The sequence below is a fragment of the Oncorhynchus clarkii genome, chromosome 1 (genome assembly GCF_045791955.1).
Source record: "Oncorhynchus clarkii lewisi isolate Uvic-CL-2024 chromosome 1, UVic_Ocla_1.0, whole genome shotgun sequence".
Lineage (NCBI taxonomy): Eukaryota > Metazoa > Chordata > Actinopteri > Salmoniformes > Salmonidae > Oncorhynchus > Oncorhynchus clarkii.
The window spans coordinates 51,943,696-51,965,260 of NC_092147.1; the positions used below are offsets into that span (position 1 = coordinate 51,943,696).

General features: G+C 41.1%; 1 protein-coding gene across 1 annotated transcript in view; it reads left to right on the forward strand.

Annotated features, from left to right (window-relative positions):
* Nucleotides 1-13,740: 13,740 nt before the first annotated feature.
* LOC139408766 (transmembrane and coiled-coil domain protein 3-like) overlaps nt 13,741-21,565 on the forward strand; it is a 47,582-nt gene continuing 39,757 nt past the window's right edge. Inside the window, exon 1 of the mRNA XM_071153068.1 lies at nt 13,741-14,028. Within this exon, the coding sequence (XP_071009169.1) occupies nt 13,963-14,028 (66 nt within the window). The 5' untranslated portion in view covers nt 13,741-13,962. The remainder of the gene's footprint in view (nt 14,029-21,565) is intronic.

A 21,565-nucleotide genomic window follows, 5' to 3' on the forward strand; every position in this document is an offset into this window, starting at 1 on the left:
GACACGAAGGTCAGTCAATGCGGAAAATTTCAAGAACTTTGAAAGTTTCTTCAAGTGCAGTAGCAACAACCATCAAGCACTGTAATGAAACTGGATCTCATGAGGACCGCCACAAGAAGGAAGACCCAGAGTTACCACATTCCACTTATCCTGCTGCAGAGGATAAGTTCATTAGAGTTACCAGCCTCAGAAATTGCAGCCCAAATAAATGCTTCACAGAGTTCAAGTAACAGACATATCTTAAGATCAACTGTGTGAATCGGGCTGCGTGAATCGGGCCTTCATGGTCGAATTGCTGCAAAGAAACCACTACTAAAGGACACCAATAAGAAGAAGAGACTTGCTTGGGCCAAGAAACACGAGCGATGGACATTAGACCGGTAGAAATCTGTCATTTTTGGTCTGATGAGTCCAGATTTGAGATTTTTGGTTCCAACCGCTGTGTCTTTGTGAGATGCAGAGTAGTTCAACGGATGATCTCCGCATTGTGGTTCCCACCATGAAGCATGGAGGAGGTGTAATTGTGTGGGAGTGCTTTGCTGGTGACACTGTCAGTGATTTATTCAGAACTCAAGGCACACTTAACCAGCATGGCTACCACAGCATTCTGCAGAGATACACCACCCCATCTGGTTTGCGCTTAGTGGGACTATAATTTGTTTTTTAACAGGACAATGACCCAACACACCTCTAGGCTGTGTAAGGGCTATTTGACCAAGGAGAGTGATGGATTGCTGCATCAGATGACCTGGCCTCCACAATCACCCAACCTCAACCCAATTGAGATGGTTTGGGATGAGTTGGACCGCAGAGTGAAGGAAAGCAGCCAACAAGTGCTCAGCATATGTGGGAACTCCTTCAAGACTATTGGAAAAGCATTCCAAGTGAAGCTGGTTGAGAGAATGCCAAGAGTATGCAAAGTTGTCATCAAGGCAAAGTGTGGCAATTTTTTTCCACATTTTGTTACGATACAACCTTATTCTAAAATTGATTTTTTTTAAAATCATTCATCAATCTACACAATACCCCATAATGACAAAGCAAAAACAGGTTAAACAAAAATTGTTGCTACTCTATTAAAAATAAACTATTCACATTTACATAAGTATTCAGACCCTTTACTCAGTACTTGAAGCACTTTTGGCAGTGATTACAGCCTCCTAGTCTTTTTGAGTATGACGCTACAAGCTTGGCACACCTGTATTTGGTGAGTTTCTCCCATTCTTCTCTGCAGATCCTCTCAAGCTCTGTCAGGTTTGATGGGTAACTTCGCTGCACAGCTATTTTCAGGTCTCTCCAGAGATGTTTGATTGTGCTCTGGTTGGGCAACTCAAGGACTCCTGAAGCCACTCCTGCATTGTCTTGGCTGTGTGCTTAGGGTGGTCTTCCTGTTGGAAGGTGAACCTTCGCCCCAGTCTGAGGCCCAGAGTGCTCTGGAGCAGGATTTCATAAAGGATCTCTCTGTACTTTGCGCCGTTCATCTTTGCCTCGATTCTGACTAGTCTCCCTGTCGCTGAAAAACATCCCCACAGCATGATGCTGCCACCACCATGCTTCACCGTAGGGATGGTGCTAGGTTTTTTCCAGATGTGACGCTTGGCATTCAGGCCAAAGAGTTCAATCTTGGTTTCATCAGACCAGAGAATCTTGTTTCTCATGATCTGAGAGTCCTTTAGGTGCCTTTTGGCAAACTCCAAGTGGGCTGTCATGTGCCTTCCATCTGGCCTTCCATCATACCATAAAGGCCTGATGGGGAGCATCACACATCAGCGGAGAAGGTGAAAAGCTTAAAGTTCCTTGGCGTACACAATTTGACAATCTAAAATGGTCCACCCATATAGACAGTGTGGTGAAGAAGGCGCAACAGCGACTTCAGGAGACTGAAGAAATTCAGCTTGGCCCGTAAGACCCTCACAAACTTTTACAGATGCTCCATTGAGAGAGTCCTGTTCGGCTGTATCACCGCTTGGTACGGCAACTGCACCATCTGCAACCGCAGGGCTCTCCAGAGGGTGGTGCGGCCTGCCCAAAGCATCACCTGGGGTACACTGCCTGCCCTCCGGGACATCTATAGCACCCGGTGTCACAGCAAGGCCAAGAAGATCATCAAGGACCTCAGCCACATTCTGACTGATGGCAGCCCATTCTTGCATAATCAATGCTTGGATTTTGTCAGAATTTGTGGGTTTTTGTTTGTCCACACGCTTCTTGAGGATTGACCACAAGTTCTCAATGGGATTAAGGTCTGGGGAGTTCCTGGCCGTGGACCCAAAATATCTATGTTTTTTTCCCCGAGCCACTTAGTTATCACTTTTGCCTTATGGCAAGGTGCTCCATCATGCTGGAAAAGGCATTGTTCGTCACCAAACTGTTCCTGGATGGTTGGGAGAAGTTGCTCTCGGAGGATGTGATGGTACCATTCTTCATTCGTGGCTGTGTTCTTAGGCAAAATTGTGAGTGAGCCCACTCCCTTGGCTGAGAAGCAACCCTGCACATGAATGGTCTCCGGATGCTTTACTGTTGGCATGACACAGGACTGATGGTAGCGCTCACCTTGTCTTCTCCGGACAAGCTTTTTTTCTGGATCCTCCAAACAATCAGAAAGGGGATTCATCAGAGAAAATGACTTTACCTCAGTCCTCAGCAGTCCAATCCCTGTACCTTTTGCAGAATATCAGTCTGTCCCTGATGTTTTTTCCTGGAGAGAAGTGGCGGCTTTGCTGCCCTTCTTGACACCAGGCCATCCCCCAAAAGTCTTTGCCACACTGTGCGTGCAGATGCACTCACATCTGCCTGCTGCCATTCCTGAGCAAGCTCTGTAATGGTGGTGCCCCAATCCCGCAGCTGAATCAACTTTAGGAGACGGTCCTGGCGCTTGCTGGACTTTCTTGGGCGCCCTGAAGCCTTCTTCACAACAATTGAACCGCTCTCCTTGAAGTTTTTGATGATCCGATAAATGGTTGATTTAGGTGCATTCTTACTGGCAGCAATATCCTTGCCTGTGAAGCCCTTTTTGTGCAAAGCAATGATGACGGCGCATGTTTCCTTGCAGGTAATCATGGTTGACAGAGGAAGAACAATGATTCCAAGCACCACCTTCCTTTTGAAGCTAGTTATTCGAACTCAATCAGCATGACAGAGAGATCTCCAGCCTTGTCCTCATCAACACTCACACCTGTGTTAACGAGAGAATCACTGACATGTTGTCAGCTGGTCCTTTTGTGGCAGGGCTGAAATACAGCGGGAATGTTTTTGGGGGGATTCAGTTCATTTGCATGGAAAAGAGGGACTTTGCAATTAATTGCAATTCATCTGATCACTCTCCATAACATTCTGGAGTATATGCAAATTGCCATCATACAAACTGAGGCAGCAGACTTTAAAAATGAATATGTGTCATTCTGAAAACCTTTCGCCACGACTGTACAGAGCATTCGGAATGTAATCAGACCACTTCTTTTTTTCACATTTTGTTACGTTACAGCTTATTTTAAAATTGATTAAATCATTTTCCTCATCTTCACACAATACCCCATATTGACTAAGTGAAATCAGTTTATTTGTAATTTTTGCAAATGTATAAAAAATGGAAATATCTTATTTACATAAGTTTTTCAGAGCTCAGGTGCATCCTGTTTCCATTGCTTATCATTGATGTTTCTACAACTTGATTGGAGTCCACCTGTGGTCAATTCAATTGATTGGAAATGATTTGGAAAGGCACACATCTGTCCATATAAAAAGGCCCCACAGTTGACAGTGCATGTCAGAACAAAAACCAAGCCATGAGGTCGAAGGAATTGTCCGTAGATCTCCGAGACAGGATTATGTTGAGGGACAGACCTGGGGAAGGGTACCAAAAAATGTATTCAGCGTTGAAGGTCCCCAAGAACACAGTGGCCTCCATCATTCTTAAATGGATGAAGTTCGGAACAACCAAGACTTTTCCTAGAGTTGGCCATCCAGCCAAACTGAGCAATCTGGGGTGAAGGGCCTTGGTCATGGAAATGACCAAGAACCTGATGGTCACTCGGACAGAGCTCCAGAGTTCCTCTGTGGAGATGAAAGAACCTTCCAGAAGAGCAACCATCTCTTGAGCACTCCACCAGACGCCTCACAAGCGCTCCAATGGCAGCTTCATTAAATAGTACTCGCAAAACACCAGTCTCAACGTCAACAATGAAGAGGCGACTCCGGGATGCTGGCCTTCTAGGCACAGTTGCAATGAAAAAGCCGTATCTTAGACTGGCCAATAAAAATAAAAGCTTAAGATGGGCAAAAGAACACAGACACTGGACAGAGGAACTCTGCCTAGAATGCCAGCATCCCAGAGTCTCCTCTTAACTGTTGACATTGAGACTGGTGTCTTGTGGGTACTATTTAATGAATGTGCCAGTTGAGGACGTGTGAGGCGTCTTTCTCAAACTAGACACTAATTCACTTGTCCTCTTGCTCAGTTGTGCACCGGGGCCTCCCACTCCTCTTTCTATTCTGTTTTGGGCCAGTTTGCGCTATTCTGTGAAGGGAGTAGTACACAGCGTTGTATCTTCAGTTTCTTGGCAATTTCTCGCATGGAATAGCCTTAATTTCTCAGAACAAGAATGGACTGACGAGTTTCAGAACAAAGTTATTTGTTTCTGGACATTTTGAGCCTGTAATCGAACCCACAAATGCTGATGCTCCAGATACTCAACTAGTCTAAAGAAGGCCAGTTTTATTTCTTCTTTAATCAGGACAACAGTTTTCAGCTGTGCTAACATAATTGCAAAGGGGTTTACTAATGATCAATTAGCCTTTTAAAATTATAAACTTGGATTAGCTAACACTACGTGCCATTAGAACACAGGAGTGATGGCTACGGATAATGGGCCTATGTAGATATTCCATAAAAATCTGCTGTTTCCAGCTACAATAGTCATTTACAACGTTAACAATGTTTACACTGTATTTCTGATCAATTTGATGTCATTTTTATCTGCAAAAAAAATTGCTTTTCTTTCAAAAACAAGGACATTTCTAAGTGACCCCAAACTTTTGAATGGTAGTGTAGGTCCAGATGGCAGTGTGCAGTGCAATGGCGAATTGCGTCATCCGTGGATCTATTTGGGCGGTATGTAAATTGCAGTGGGTTTAGGATGTTGGGTAAGGTGGAGGTGACATGATCCTTGACTAGTCTCTCAAAGCACTTCATGATGGCAGAAGTGAGTCCTACGGGCGATAGTCATTTAGTTCAGTTACCTCTCGCTTTCTTGGTTACAGGGACAATGGTGGACATCTTGAAGCAAGTGGGGACAACAGACTGGGATAGGGAAAGATTGAATATGTCCGTAAACACTCCAGCCAGCTGGTCTAGGACGCGGCTAGGGATGCCATCAGGGCCGGCAGCCTTGCGAGGATTAACACGCTTAAATGTCTTACGTCGGCGGTGGTGGCACTATGTTTCCCTTGAAGCAGGTGAAGAAGGTGTTTAGCTTGTCCGGGAACATGATGTCAGTGTCCACGGCGTGGCTTGTTTTTGCTTTATAATCCATGATTGTCTGGAATCCCTGCTACATACATCTCGTGTCTGAGTCATTGAATTGCGACTCCACTTTGTCTCCATACTGAATAATAAAGCATTGCATGCATTATCATTACTTTTGCGTAGTGGCACAGAGCAGTAGAGCATAAGCGCTTGCAGAAGTTGCGCACTCATCACAGGAGGCCGGTGGCACCTTAATTGGGGAGAACGGGCTCATAGTAATGTCTGGAACAGAATAAATGGAATGGTAGCATACTCATCAAACACATGGTTTCCATTCCATTTTAGCCATTTATTATGAGCCATCCTACCCTCAGCAGCATCCTATGACACACATACAGTGGGGCAAAAAAGTATTTAGTCAGCCACCAATTGTGCAAGTTCTCCCACTTAGAAAGATGAGAGGGGCCTGTAATTTTCATCATAGGTACACTTCAACTATGACAGACAAAATGAGAAAAACAATCCAGAAAATCACATTGTAGGATTTTTAATGAATTTATTTGCAAATTATGGTGGAAAATAAGTATTTGGTCAATAACAACATTTTATCTCAATACTTTGTTATATACCCTTTGTTGGCAATGACAGAGGTCAAACGTTTTCTGTAAGTCTTCACAAGGTTTTCACACACTGTTGCTGGTATTTTGGCCCATTGCTCCATGCAGATCTCCTCTAGAGCATTGATGTTTTGGGGCTGTTGCTGGGCAACACAGACTTTCAACTCCCTGCAAATATTGTCTATGGGGTTGAGATCTGGAGACTGGCTAGGCCACTGGGCGGTGTGTTTGGGATCATTGTCATGCTGAAAGACCCAGCCACGTTTCATCCTTCATGGAAGGAGGTTTTCACTCAAAATCTCACGATACATGGCCCCATTTATTCTTTCCTTTACACGGCATCATACAAAGCATGATGTTTCCACCCCCATGCTTTACAGTAGGTATGGTGTTCTTTGGATGCAACTCCGCATTCTTTGTCCTCCAAACACGACGAGTTGAGTTTTTACCAAAAAGTTATATTTTGTTTTCATCTGACCATATGACATTCTCCCAATCTTCTTCTGGATCATCCAAATGCTCTCTAGCAAACTTCAGACGGGCCTGGACATGTACTGGCACTGCAGGATTTGAGTCCCTGGCGGCGTAGTGTGTTACTGATGGTAGGCTTTGTTACTTTGGTCCCAGCTCTCTGCAGGTCATCCACTAGGTCCCCCCGTGTGGTCTGGGATTTTTGCTCACTGTTCTTGTGATCATTTTGACCCCACGGGGTGAGATCTTGCGTGGAGCCCCAGATCGAGGGAGATTATCAGTGGTCTTGTATGTCTTCCATTTCCTAATAATTGCTCCCACAGTTGATTTCTTCAAACAGATTTGCAGATTCAGTCTTCCCAGCCTGGTGCAGGTCTACAATTTTGTTTCTGGTGTCCTTTGACAGCTCTTTGATCTTGGCCATAGTAGACATTTGAGTGTGACTGTTTGAGGTTGTGGACAGGTGTCTTTTATACTGATAACAAGTTCAAACAGGTGCCATTAATACAGGTAACGAGTGGTGGACAGAGGAGCCTCTTAAAGAAGAAGTTACAGGTCTGTGAGAGCCAGAAATCTTGCTTGTTTGTAGGTGACCAGATACTTATTTTCCACCATAATTTGCAAATAAATTCATTCAAAATCCTACAATGTGATTTTCTGGATTTTTTTTCTCATTTTGTCTGTCATAGTTGAAGTGTACCTATGATGAAAATGACAGGGCTCTCTCATCTTTTTAAGCGGGAGAACTTGCACAATTGGTGGCTGACTAAATACTTTTTTGCCCCACTGTAGCTGAGGGAAGTAAGGGTGCAGAGGATGCTGCAGCACCCCTTGAAACCATGTTTGATACCATTTCACTGATTCTGCTCCAGCCATTACCAGGAGCCCATCCTCCCCAATTAAGGTGCCACCAACCTCTTGTGGATCATTCTGATCCAGATGTCACTATCAACATCCTACAATCTGGATTTTCACTGCTTTGAAAAATCACCACCTCATTCTAAATACATATTATCATCTGAAAACACAACTTGGGCATCTTTCAAGTGTGCTTGGAGTAAGCGAATGCACAGATTTGTCTCTTTGTTGGAGCATGACAACTTGATCTTCAGCCAACAAGTCTGCTTTTCTGCCCTTTCATAGGCATTATCACTGGTGTCTTTCTCAATATGCATTTTATCCTAATCACTACCTTAGAGCTTTGAAAAATGTAAAAACAACATTTAATCCTGATTTAAAGGTGAGATTGGATGACCCAATCCTTATCCCTATCCAGATGATCAGAATCACATTTTTCAGTTTTGAAAACCCAATTCTAACATTTAATCCTATCCGATTGGAGAAATCCTAGCAGATCATTTTTGAAAAATTGGCCCCTGGTCTGTACAGGCTAATTTAAATGAATGAATTGCAGTAATTCCAGGTCAATTCAATGTAAATCTGTAGAAAATGAGGCAGAGGAATGGGGAGATTCCAGAGTTAAATTGCTTTACATATGGAGCTGGTTTCCCAAACACAGATGAAATCTAGTCCAGATTAAGCCTGGACTAAAAATCCAGGACTATGCTTAAGTCTGTGTTGAGAGAACCTGCATGTAGGATTTATTGATGGTGACCCCAAGCTTTTATTCATATTCAAAAGGGTATAGTATGTAATGTCTTAATGGAGTCCCTGGAGTCAAGTGTACTTTAATTGTTGCTGATATTGATCTCTACATGAGGTGAATTGGAGTTAACCACATGCTCTATTATGAGAGGCTTTAGCTAAGAATGTATATAAGCAGCTTTAGGCGTATATAGGCTATAAGAGTATAGCTAAAAAGCTATACGCATGTGATTTGCTGCAGAATTTGAGAGAATTGATATTGCTGAATATCACAAAAATAATTTGTCATTCAATACGGTTTGAGTAGGTGAGACACAGAATGCAGAATGAGAAATTGCCATTTCTATGGATCATGCTGCTGGACTGATGTTGCGTACCCACTGTTTCAATAAATTGAGAAGGTCAACAATCTGCATCATAAAGGTTTCTCTGTGAGTATCAGAAAAGGGGCAGTTATCTACCCACAATGCAGTCACCTTCCCAGGGTCCAAGAGGCTATTTCTGACCTGGATTACCATATTTCCCAATAATATTGACTGACTTTTCTGGGGGGTTTTCTGTTCAGATTGCATTGCTTACCATTCAAAACAATAAGAATCTATAGTATAATTGCTTATTATACTGTGTGTAGATAATCTTGACCTTCTTATGACTATGCGGCTTATCCTGTTGTGACGTTGTTCTTGCAGCGGACTATGCCAGAGGTATGAATATCTATTATTGTTTTTGCAAAGAGGTGATAAATGGTGACCAATTTGATAAAAATAGGCAAGTCTCCCCAGATCCAGATTACGTTACAGCTCTTGGTCTGTGTTCACACAGGCAGACCGTCATTTTCTTTCACGAATGAAATCTGTTGACCAATCAGATCAGCTCTGAAAAGGATCTGATGTGAAAGATCTATTGTGATTGGACAAAATACCAATTATTATTTGAGAAAAAAAAGAGTTGGTCTGCCTGTCTAAACTCAGCATTATTATGTTGGTACCATAATGAGCAGCAGTAAATGTTATTCACATAGGCCTAGATGATTTACATGTCTTTACATGTCAATTTTGCTAAATCTGTATATTGAGGTCCTAACAGCTTTGTGTTATCCGAGTCAAATGTCTTAAAGTGGAAGTTAGTCCTATTGGTTGATCAATATTTTATCAGGCTGATGCAAATGGGGTAGTAGTGACACAAGCACAGACATATGTCAGCCCTGTTTTGCTGTTGTCACCTGGTGAATGTCTCCTAAAAATGGAACTCTCATTAAAACTTGATGACCTAGTGAATACATTGCTGGCTTCTGTTTTTAGATTCCATTGTCACGTAACCAGGGATCTAATATCCTCATATCTGATCCTACCGCTTCTGCACGGCCCGATCATATAATATTTTATTTATTTATTTAATTAAATTTTTAAAATACATTTTACCCCCTTTTTCTCCCCAATTTCGTGGTATCCAATTGTTAGTAGCTACTATCTTGTCTCTTCGCTACACCTCCCGTACGGGCTCGGGAGAGACGAAGGTTGAAAGTCATGCGTCCTCCGATACACAACCCAACCAAGCCGAAACTGCTTCTTAACACAGCGCGCATCCAACCCGGAAGCCAGCCACACCAATGTGTCGGAGGAAACACCGTGCACCTGGCAACCTTGGTTAGCGCGCACCGCGCCCGGCCCGCCACAGGAGTCGCTGGTGCGTGATGAGACAAGGATATCCCTACCGGCACATTGGTGTGACAAGGATATCCCTATTATCAATCAACTTCCCTTTTGCCCCTTTTGGCATTGGAACTATTATTTTACTGCACTGGGCACGAAGCATCTCCGAGTAAGATCACGTCCTCTCTGTCCATATAATCAATCATATTCATTATGATTGTAGTGGAATTTGAATGTGTCTATTTCTGCTTACTGTGTCTCACACTTGTCATACGTGTTTGACCTGTTGCATACTTAACTGATCCTATATCAGCACTCCGACTCTTTGTCAGTACGGGCCCTGTTCTCTTTCTGTGTCCATACTGGTGACCACTCACTCATAAGAAGTTTTGCATTTCAGACACAACCCAAGCCTCGCCAACAGAACAGGAGACGTCGTAACAACAGCATGTCTGTTTGAACTCCAGATAAGGTATCCTATTCAGGTAGTAAGCCTTCAAACACCTTCAATTCTAAGAACAGTAACAATTGTTTGTAAAGAAAAGGAACAAAGTTAAGCAATTTATGATGCAAGATAAACTAGTCTGGAATGGCTGGCCTTTTCCCAATCCCATGGACTCTGGTCCTGGTAGGGTGGGTCTCTGAGCAAAGAGTTAACACTCAAGCCAATGTCCTGATAAATCCTTAATCCTTAATTGCTTTGAGGGCTCTGTTTGGTGTTTGGTTGAGACTGGCTTCGGGGGGAATAGGCTATGGGTGTGGAGGTTTAGATAATGAGTGGATAAGTGAGTGTGAAATGTGTACGTGTGTGTGTATGTATGTGTTTTTGTGTATGCGAGCGAGCGAGAGATAGAGATTGAGTGTCAGTTTGCTTTTGTCCTTTCAGATGTTCATAAATTTGGTGTCATCCCTTTCTGTTGTTGCACATTTGTTACGGTTGGAGTAGTGATAGGCTGAGCCATTTGTCAGACACTTGTTAATGTTTGTAAACTGCTCAAGAGTCTCACAGATGCAGTCTGACAATATTCAGAACTGTTCTTGCGCTCTCGCTTTTTCTCTCTAGGCTTCACATTAATGCTGCTCGTATTCCATGAGATGAAATGATTGAACGACCGCAACAGGTTCCAAACACGTCGAGAGTAGAGCGATAACACAGGCGAACTACCTTTTATAATCTAAATACGCCAATACTGAGTTGCATAGACATTGTCAGCGCAGCAGTTTTCAGAGAGCTCACACACAGGTAGGATAGCTGTATTACTTCTGCCTTCCTGACAGCGGGTGCACACTTAGTGGCAACGCACGGTGAAGGCTCTGTGCAGGATTTCGCCACACTCCTCCCCCGCATTAAAAAACCAAGCCTGTAGAAACCGAGACAATGCAGGCTTTGGCAGGCGAGGTTCATGCTACTCAAAACCAGGGAAGTTCTCATCATCAGAGTCCTCCAAAAGAGTTCCTGCAGGCGATATCTGGGCATCAGTCCAATTTGTGTTATTACGCAGTTAGTACAAGCCACTGTCAGCAACATTAGCATAGCAAGGAATGATTGGACTGGTGTGTAGATATCTCTGATGCTACATGAGTCACAGAGGGCAGTACAGACTTACTTTTGTAAGTATTAATTGAGGACCAGGTGAGGAGTGACACGATCGTGTTGGCTGCCAGGTCCTCTGCAGCCAGTTCCTGCACCCTGATGGACACAGTGTTGTGGTAGAGCGTGAAGAACCTGTCAAGAACCTGTTGGGAAGCAATGCACCAACTTCCCTGCTCACTGTGGCCTCCAGCCTTGCCCATGGTGCGCTGCAGCACTATACACAATTGCTTGGCCAGGTCGTCCGACAGGCCCTGCACTTTGCTAAAGTTTCGAATGAGGTTCATGTTGTGCGTGTTCTTGATGCCCATGCAGTGCTGATCGTACATGAGGTCATTCCATGAGCCCTCTGGGTTCATGAGCTTGCGGTGGCCCTACATTAGCTCTGCCGCTAACTCAGGCACTGCACAGGAAGGGATGAGAAGTATTAATACACAAATACATTGTAGCTGTACAGTATCACATCAAATGCAATGCAAGACAACCATAATAGTTTCCAATCAAGTGGCATGTAACTGGTGGAGTTAAAACACACCTGAAAATATATTATTCAGGTTCCCCACGGCTGAGGCAAGCTGACTGTGTTGCAGGATCCGTCCCAGCATATTCTATGTCCTTCGCGTTTGATTTGATTTAGTAATATCCTCATTAGCCGACACCAATGGCCATAGCTATTCTTACCGTGGTCCGACAGGTAACAGAAAATACATTACAGGCAAAAAAGACTTTACAATTGACATACATTGAAAAACATGAACGTGTAGTGTGCGTGTGTGTGCATCTATCAGTTACACATACATCTCAGTACATACACACAAGTAGATCACATGGGGGAGAGGCGTTGTGCTGAAAGGTGGTGCTTTAAAAATAAAAAAATTCAACCAAAAAAATTCAACCAGCTTTGCTGATCACTTGCACTTTATGAGATGGAATGGAGTTCCATGCACTCATGGTTTTGTATTATACTGTACGTTTCTTTGAATTTATTCTGGACCTGGGGACTGTGAAAACACCCCTGGTGGCATGTCTGATCGGGTAAGTGTGTGTGTCTGTGCTGAGTGTAAATTGACTTTTCAAACAACACGTTTTTTTTTACAAAAACGAGAAGTGACGCCGTCAGTCTCTCCTCAACTCTTAGCCAAGAGAGACTGGGATGCATAGCATTAGTATTAGCCCTCTGATTACAATGAAGAGCAAGATGTGCCGCTCAGTTCCAGGCCAACTGCAGCTAATCCAAGTCTTTGCAACGCTTGACCATATGACAATGATCGAGATAAGGTCAAACTAGAGCCTGCAGGACTTGCTTCGTGGAGTGTGGGGTCAAAATAACTAAGCGTATCTTTATTACAAACAAACTTCTCCCCATCTTTACAACCATTGAATCTACTAAATAATATGACATCCTACGGGATTGGTGTCCCTAAACCAGGACGGTTGTTGCTAATGTGCGCTAATGTGACTAGAATGTCGTAAGTAACAGCCAACTTTCCAGGACATAGACATGTCTTATATGAGCAGAAAGCTTAAATTATTGTTAATCTAACTGCACTATCCAATTTACAGTAGTCACTACTGTGAAAAAATAACATGCTATTGTTTGAGGAGAGTGCACAACAACAAAACACTTATCACTGCAACTGGTTTGATACATTCACCTCTGAAGGTAAATAATGTACTTGCATTCAGTAATCTTGCTCTGATTTGTGATCCTGAGGGTCCCAGAGATAAAAGGTCGGTAGCATAGTTTTGTTTTATAAAATCCCCTTTTAGATTCAAATGTAGTAACTGGGTTCTACAGTTTGAACACCTGCTGTCTCAGGCCCTAAACACCCACCCCTCCCGGCCATCTAGATGTGCAAAGGTTAGTGTATTTTCTGTAGGGAGGTTAATTATCCATCATGTATGACATTCCCGGGAGTGTGTGGACTTCCATTTTTTTTATCACTATAGCATTTTTGTATGTTCTATATAGTTATTTAGTCATGCTTCACTGGATCAGTCTGAAACTTTGCACACACACTGCTGCCATCTGGTGGCCAACAGCCAAAAGACACCTAAAACTATAACTATGGCCTTTTCTCTTGCATTTCAAAGATGCTGCATTTTTGAAAATGCATGTTTTTGATCTAATGTGTTATATTCTCCTACATCCATTTCAAGTTTCCACAAACTTCGAAGTGTTTCCTTTCAAATGGTATCAAGAATATGCATATCCTTGCATCAGGTACTGAGCTACAGGCAGTTAGATTTGGGTATGTCATTTTAGGCAGAAATTGAAAAAAAAGGGTGGTAACTAGTTGAGACCACTCTGCAGAGGCTAGGACTAGGTGGACTAGAGTTGAACTCATCACCCTCGTGTTCCGCAGACCTTAAAGTGGGCGGTGTCGGAGTGCACGTTGTTTTCTTGTATTTTAGGTCTTGGAAAGGAGAAACGAGAGTGGTCAGATCAACGTGTGAAGGGTTGGTCGACATGGTGGGAGAGTACAGATGATGAAACATTGAGAACGGAACACTAGACCGATCATAGTTCCTAAAACGGACCGCGAGACGAACACGGTGATTATGCCCAGCGCAGCAGTGAGACGTTTATCACAAGTCGAAAAATACCTCAACAGCCGGAACGATATGGTAACTTGACGACTTTTTTGTTTTCCCTTTCTTCTACTCAGCATAGTTTATGGGCTAGGCTTCTCAAACATTGGAGGCATTGTACTGAATCGTCATCATAACGGATCGAATGCCTCCGTATGTGAACATCTGTTGTCCTACTTCTCGCTCATATCTGATCATTCACTGGGTTATGGGCTATGCGACTATTGCCCTGAATAGGGTTTAGTTGCGTTTTAAGTAACGTTACGCGATTGTATGCTACACTGTGTGCACTATAGTTTGTGTTTCATATAAATGTTGAGGGGGGATTGGAGGAGTCTATTCTTTATAACCGTGTTAATATTTTCAACAGATTTTAATAACACACTCATGCCGTTCAGTATTGCCTAACATAAATTTGGATTATTATTTGAGCATTTCAAATAACACAATTGTATTTAATTGGTCTTTCAAAAAATAAATGTTTACCGTTTTTAAAAGTTGAAAGAACACAATAGCATATAAAGGGTTAGCAGCTCACTACGACAACCACTCACTTGGTTTTGGTCCAATATGACTTCCTAGTGTCCAAAGCAATGTTCTGTTCTCTATTCTCTGTTCTGTTCTCTTACTGTTGTTGCTGTTCCGATTAACAGCTGGATAGACCTGTTATCACTCAGATAAAAATGTTAAATATGGCTCACAGTGGGATACAGTTAGCTATTCCATGTTATTACAATGTTGCAGCTGTACAAGCATTATCGAAACCCCAGTGTACTATTGAATAACATGGACGTGTGCACATCATCTAAATGACTGGAGTACTTGATCATTTATTGATAGTTTACCCCTTATTTCAAATTAGAGTATAAAACAATCTTATGTTTTGGCTTATGATGGGGTTAGACACTTTACAAGGATGGAAATATCACAAAGTGGCCCTTTAAGGAAATAGTTGTGTCACTGTTGAAAATTGTCCCTAATACTAGTCCACTGTACAAATTAAAAACAGATTGGTCTTCGCGTAGGCCTAATGACACACACACACACACCGAGTGTACTAGTACAGTGACACACACACATTGGAATGCCCGTTCCCTCGAGCCTGGAGCACGGTGTGTCCCATGGTTATGTGTGAACACTCAGTGAAAACCAAAAAAATCACTCAACTGTCAAAGAGAGAGCATGCTGTTTCTCTTTATCCTGGGGGATATCATGCCTGCCGGCCAAATAACCACAAGCCTTTGAGGATTAGCCAGTTTGTCTGTTGACTGACTGTTTAGCTGACTGGTTATTTCCAAGCTGTTTATCATGTTTGAACATGAGGTGGATGTCATCTTGAGCCGGTTGTTAAAGTGTCAAGTACACGTTCCTTGATTGCTGCACTCAATGCCTCACCTCTCCTTCGCAATATACACTACCGGTCAAAAGTTTTAGAGCACCTACTCATTCAAGGGTTTTTCTTTATTTTTTTTACTATTTTCTACATTATAGAATAATAATGAAGACATCAAAACTATGAAAAAACACACATTGAATTATGTAGTAACCAAACAAGTGTTAAACCAATCAAAATATATTTTATGTTTGAGATTCTTCAAATAGCCACCCTTTGCCTTGATGAACAATGGATACAGCATGCACCTGAGCTCAATTTCCAGTATCATAGCAAAAGGGTCTGAATACTTATGTAAATAAGGTATTTCTGCTTTTCACTTTGTCGTTATGGTATTGTGTGAAGATGGGTAATAAAACATTGTTTTTTAATCCATTTTAATTCAGGCTGTAACACAACAAAATGTGGAATCAGTCAAAGATTATGAATACATTGTAACACCAATGTACTTAATGCTTTGCACTGGGATGCATTCAGATATGTAGACGTTTTAATATGTAGTTATGTTCGTGCCAATCTGACAACTTTTAATCAGGGTGCAATACGACTGAACATTGTGAAAGGTTATGGCTGTAACTCACACTGCGGTTATGCCACTTGATAATCCCCCACTGATTAAAAGTTTCACATTCACAAGCTGTTGAACCTTTTCATACTTCTTCCTTACAGGGCATTGTGCCATACAGCTCAACATTTTAAAAAGTTAAAGCTCTACCAGCCGTTATACCACTTGATAATGCCACTAATTGAAGAGGTTCACTTTCGTAAACTGTCTTGACTGGGTCATACTTCTTCATCTTACGTTCTTAGCTGCTTCTTTACCCTCCATTCATGCTTTCCTTCCTTCTTTCAGCTAATGCAGCTAATGAATTGACTGCACTTAATCTCCAATAGTCAGGGTTACGCAACACTTTAAAATGCACTGGGCCTAGGCTATACCTGCCTAGTCAAGGTTTTGTCTGTCTGATTGGTTCTCAGACAGATGCTGCTTCTACCTTACCTTGCATTCATGCTTTCCTTCTTTCCATTTTTCCTTCTTTCTGCAGATAATGACTGTGCACTTTTTCCTGAAACAAACTAGATGCATAAGGGGATCAGGGGCCCTCTGTTATGCAACACTGCTCTAGCTGTAGGCTAACTGCAGTGCTGCTTAATTTACTTGCCAGCAGCATATCACTACTTTCAGTCTCTTCACAGATTTTTACAGCTTTTTAAATTTTTTACTAACGACATGCCACTAACTTTGAGTAAAGCCAGTGTCTATGTATGCGGATGACTCAACACTATACACGTCAGCTACTACAGCGACTGAATTGACTGCAACACTCAACAAAGAGCTGCAGTTAGTTTCAGAGTGGGTGGCAAGGAATAAGTTAGCCCTAAATATTTCTAAAAGTATTGTATTTGGAACAAAACGCTCACTAAACCCTAAACCTCAACTAAATCTTTAAATAAATCATGTGGAAATTGAGCAACTTGAGATGACTAAACTGCTTTGAGTAACCCTAGATTGTAAACTGTCATGGTCAAAACATATTGATACAGTAGTAGCTAAGATGGGGAGAAGTCTGTCTATAATAAAGCGATGCTCTGCCTTCTTAACAACACTATCAACAAGGCAGGTCCTACAGGCCCTAGTTTTGTCTCACCTTGACTACTGTTCAGTCATGTGGTCAGGTGCCACAAATAAGGACTTAGGAAAATTGTAATTTGCTCAGAACAGGGCAGCACGGCTGGCCCTTGGATGTACACAAAGAGCTAATATTAATAATATGCATGTCAAACTCTCCTGGCTGAAAGTGGAGGAGAGATCTTCATTTTCGCCTGTCACATTATTTTACATTATGAAGCTAATCGTAGTTCCCCAGAACAGTGTAGCCAGTAACGTGTTTGTTTGTAAATAGCACAACGGGAGAAAGTGAGAGCAGGTGAGTCCAGCAGTGTCCAGCCAGGGGTTGCATTTTATACTGAAAGTGTTTTTTTATTTTGCTTCAATAGAGTAATGAGGGACATGCAACTATAGTTTCCCTTCACAGAAAATACATTAGTGAAACATTCTGTTTTTTTGCAAAAACGATGCATCACCATCATATCTCTAATGTTTATCATAGAGAGAATGTAACCAGCTACATTTCCTAATGTTTTGCTTAAAGTTAATCTTGCATTTTTCTGGAGAAGGGAACCTGAAGCACAACATTTGTTTGATGCTGAGCAAAAATTACAGTAAGAAGCATTTTAGGTCTGTGTTTTGTCCTTTCCTCGGTATAGCCAGCCTACTTTTCTCAGATAAAATGCGAGGTTAGCTTTTTCACACATGAGTTCCAAAAATATCTAACGGTCGCCCCAGCGTGAGTTGCTTTCTGCACGTGATGTCAGAATGCACTCATTGTTCCAAAATGTGATTGGACAATTAACACTGCCTGCTAATCAAATCTAGTTTTATTTGTTTAGCAGATGTTATTTACGGGTGTAGCGAAATGCTTGTGCTTCTAGTTCCGACAATGCAGCAATATCTAACAAGTAATATCTAACAATTTCACAGTAAATACCTAATATACACAAATTTAAGTAAAGGAATGGAATTAAGAAAATATAAATATATGGACGAGCAAAGTCAGAACGGCATAGACTATGAGACAGTAGATAGTATAGTTTCAGTATATACATATGAGATGAGTAATGCAAGTTATGTAAACATTATTAAAGTGACATTTTAAAGTGTCTCTTGTTCCATTTATTAAAGTGGCCAATGATTTCAAGTCTGTATGTAGGCTGCAGCATCTGTACTGTACTTTTTTGGTTACTACATGATTCCACATGTGTTATTTCATAGTGTTGATGTCTTCACTATTATTCTACAATGCATAAAATAGTACAAATAAAGATAAACCCTTGAATGAGTAGATGTGTCCAAACTTTTGACCGATACTATATGTGTATGAGCTGGATAGCCTGTCTTTGCAATTAGTTTATTTTTGTTTGCGCTCGTGAGCATATTTAGCTAGCAGCCTCCATGGAAATCCACTATTACTTGTGCTACTTTTGTTATCATTTGCCAATGTTTTTTTGTCACCCCCTTGTGTCCTATGCCAGTAATACCATAATACCACAAATCCCGGGATGAGAGAAGGACGGTATGACAATATAACTATCCTTACTTGAATTCAGTTTTTTCATGACGTTTAGACTTAGCCATAATATAGCATTCACTCACCATATTTTGGCCATTTGACAGTGTAAACATTTGCATAACTTTTTAATAAGATATGTAATAGGTTGTTGTCCCTGTTTCCATCATTGAATCCTACAGACGAAGAACCATATGTGACAATTTTTCAATTTTAAGATAGTCAGTTATTTTTACATTATTAATTGTCTGTACCACATTAGGTGTTTTATGGTTGACAAATAATTCACCATACCCATATCTTCCAACAACAATTTAGATTTTTTTGTTATTTCAAAAAATACTTTTTTTTATTGCCGTTTTAATTTTTAAAATGTGGAAGAACAGTATATCTCCAGTGATGATTTCAGTTTGTGGAAGAACAGTATATGTGACATTTTGCATGACTCTTGTAAGATGTCCTTTTTTAACACCTGATATGATGTTTTAAGTACTTTCAAGTACCGATGCCCTTCATGTAAATAACTTAAATGCAATATGTAGTTAATTCATTTGTATGGAGATTCATTTAAAGGTGGTCTATCAACTTTAGCACTGATGACTTTTCTTAAAAGTTGAGTATTGAAATCTTAGTCTCATTTTAAAATGAAGCCCTCAGTGTGAACATACCATAGAATAACTACAAAAATAGAATACAATTCAATGAATTCAATCAAAACAAGCACAACTTGTACATATCAAATATGGATCAATGTGATGTGCCAATATGCATGTCCATTATGCAGGTCCCGAAGGTCAATATTACAAAACGTTCAGAAAACCATTCTCTTTGCGTTTGACACTATGATCAGCAATTCAGTTTTGAATTGCGTTAAACCCATGCTAAAGGCAAGAAATGTCCTTCTGTACTGAGGTGGCAGCAGTAAATAAGTAACTTGTGACCTTGCACACATTCAATCTCTGGCCTGCTTGCTGTACATGGTATTTGAAGGTTTGTTTCCGTCGTTTGTTCTCCTTTGTATCCTCAGGTTTACGTCTCAGTTTCACCTCATGCTGCAATAAAAATTGACAATGATAAATTCAGAATTGAATATACTGTAGTGCATTCAGGGTATTGCTAGATCAGGACCCCCATATTTCACACACTCCCAACCTATACACAGAATGAGTTTGTATTGCACCATTGTGTAACACTGCACTTTTAGAGTTAACGTTAATGTACGTATCATTACTGTCAAAGTTAAACTATGCAAGTGTTCAATATAGCTATTATAATAATAGCCGTTTTGTCTTATTTCTAACCTGTTCTAACCTGTTCTAAGCCGGAGAGAATCACGCTCTTCCCTGCAGGATACAGTGTAACGTTACATATAACTAGCTAGCTAACTAGCTAGCTACTGTAGCCACGTCGAATCATCCGGTGGATGGAGAAAAAGTAGCTAGCTATGCTTCTTCTATAATCTAGCAATAACATTTGTAACGATAAAGTATAAGTTAGTAGCCAACGAACTTTAGCTAATATGTTTTCTCTATAGTTACAAATTAGACAACTCAGAACATACATGTTAGTTACTGTACTCTATAGCTAGCTAGCTTGATTGTTTGATAAACGGTTCTTCCACATACCTCTTTTGGTTTTTTCTTGACCCTTATGATTTATATAGTGTTTTCCCGCATCCTGTAAGATCTTCCTTTGCCTGTCTTTCCATTCTTTTAGTTTTGTTTTACGTTTCTTTCCCACATTTCGGCGATTTTCATCAGCAACAGAAAAGTTGTCCGAAACTTGTCCGTCCATTCTGAGTGGTGCACATAAACGGTTATTCTATCTTTAAATTTAAAATGATTGTTAATTAGCGCGTGGAAAGCTTGTGAAACCGGTTCACAATAGAAAAAGGGTGTCCAATAATGATTTTTCATGTATATCTCTTTTTTTTTTAAATGTCACATTTATGGTTCTTCGTCTGTAGGATTCAATTAGTCTTCTGCTCAGAAGCTGTACTTTCTGTGAATAAGCCGACAACAAACATCTTTGTGTCATGACTGTATTCATCTGAGTGTTATTCTGATGAAGGCCACTGTAGGCCAAAACATTGATCTTTTAACCTTGCTTGAATAAAACAAAGATTTTTCAATGGTGAGCGAACCGTTGCGCCTTTTCCTTTGCAATGCTGATTACATTTTTGGGTTACACCTCGACTCACGTAGGTTGATACTCCCTCCTCTTCTTTCCTTAATCTGAGCGCCGCACATTCTTTACATGCATGTAAGCAATTTTTGTGGAAGCTCTTCGTCCCATGACAGGCCCTGTTGCCACATTTCTTGGAATAGACACTTGATCCCAATGCAAATCTGATAGGATCAAATATTTGTTCAGCAGAAGTACTCCTCGTTTTGCTTTTTTCTTGTCTTTCAGGAATTCAATCAAATCTTTCATTTCAAACACTAATTTGTCAGTGCCTGTTCTCCATGTTAATCCTAGTACTTTCGAAGGAGTTTGAATTTTCGCTTACATTTTTTCCCATTACTTTCTCCTTTTGTCTGTTCAGTTTGCATCTTGTGTGAATTTGTTTTGCATTTGCATAGTTTCAAGCTTGTGCTGTCCATGCTCTCTTTAGCCTTCGTGGTTATATCAGAGGCTGTTTCTTTGTCCTCTGTTCTGCAGATGAGGTCGTCAACATGCACACATTCCATCAGTAAAGTTACCATGTCTGTATAGACCCCCTCATACTTGTTCAGATTGTGGCTGCTAAAAGCAATGGGCTTGCAGGTGCTCTAAATGGAACTCTCGTCAAGAGTGTACATCTTGATTTCTTCATTTAACATGGGGATTTCACTTGTCCATAAGAATCTCAATACGTATCTGTCCATTTCGTTTTGTGAGATTTACAGAAATGCTTTCGTGGTGTCTGCCATTAGCACTACTCTGTTCTGCCTGAAGTTAATTAGGATACTCAACAGGTCAGGGTTTAGATTTGAACCTGTTAGTAAGCAGTCATTTAACGAACGATGCTCATCAAACATCTTATTACAAAATCATGAGCATTAATATGGAG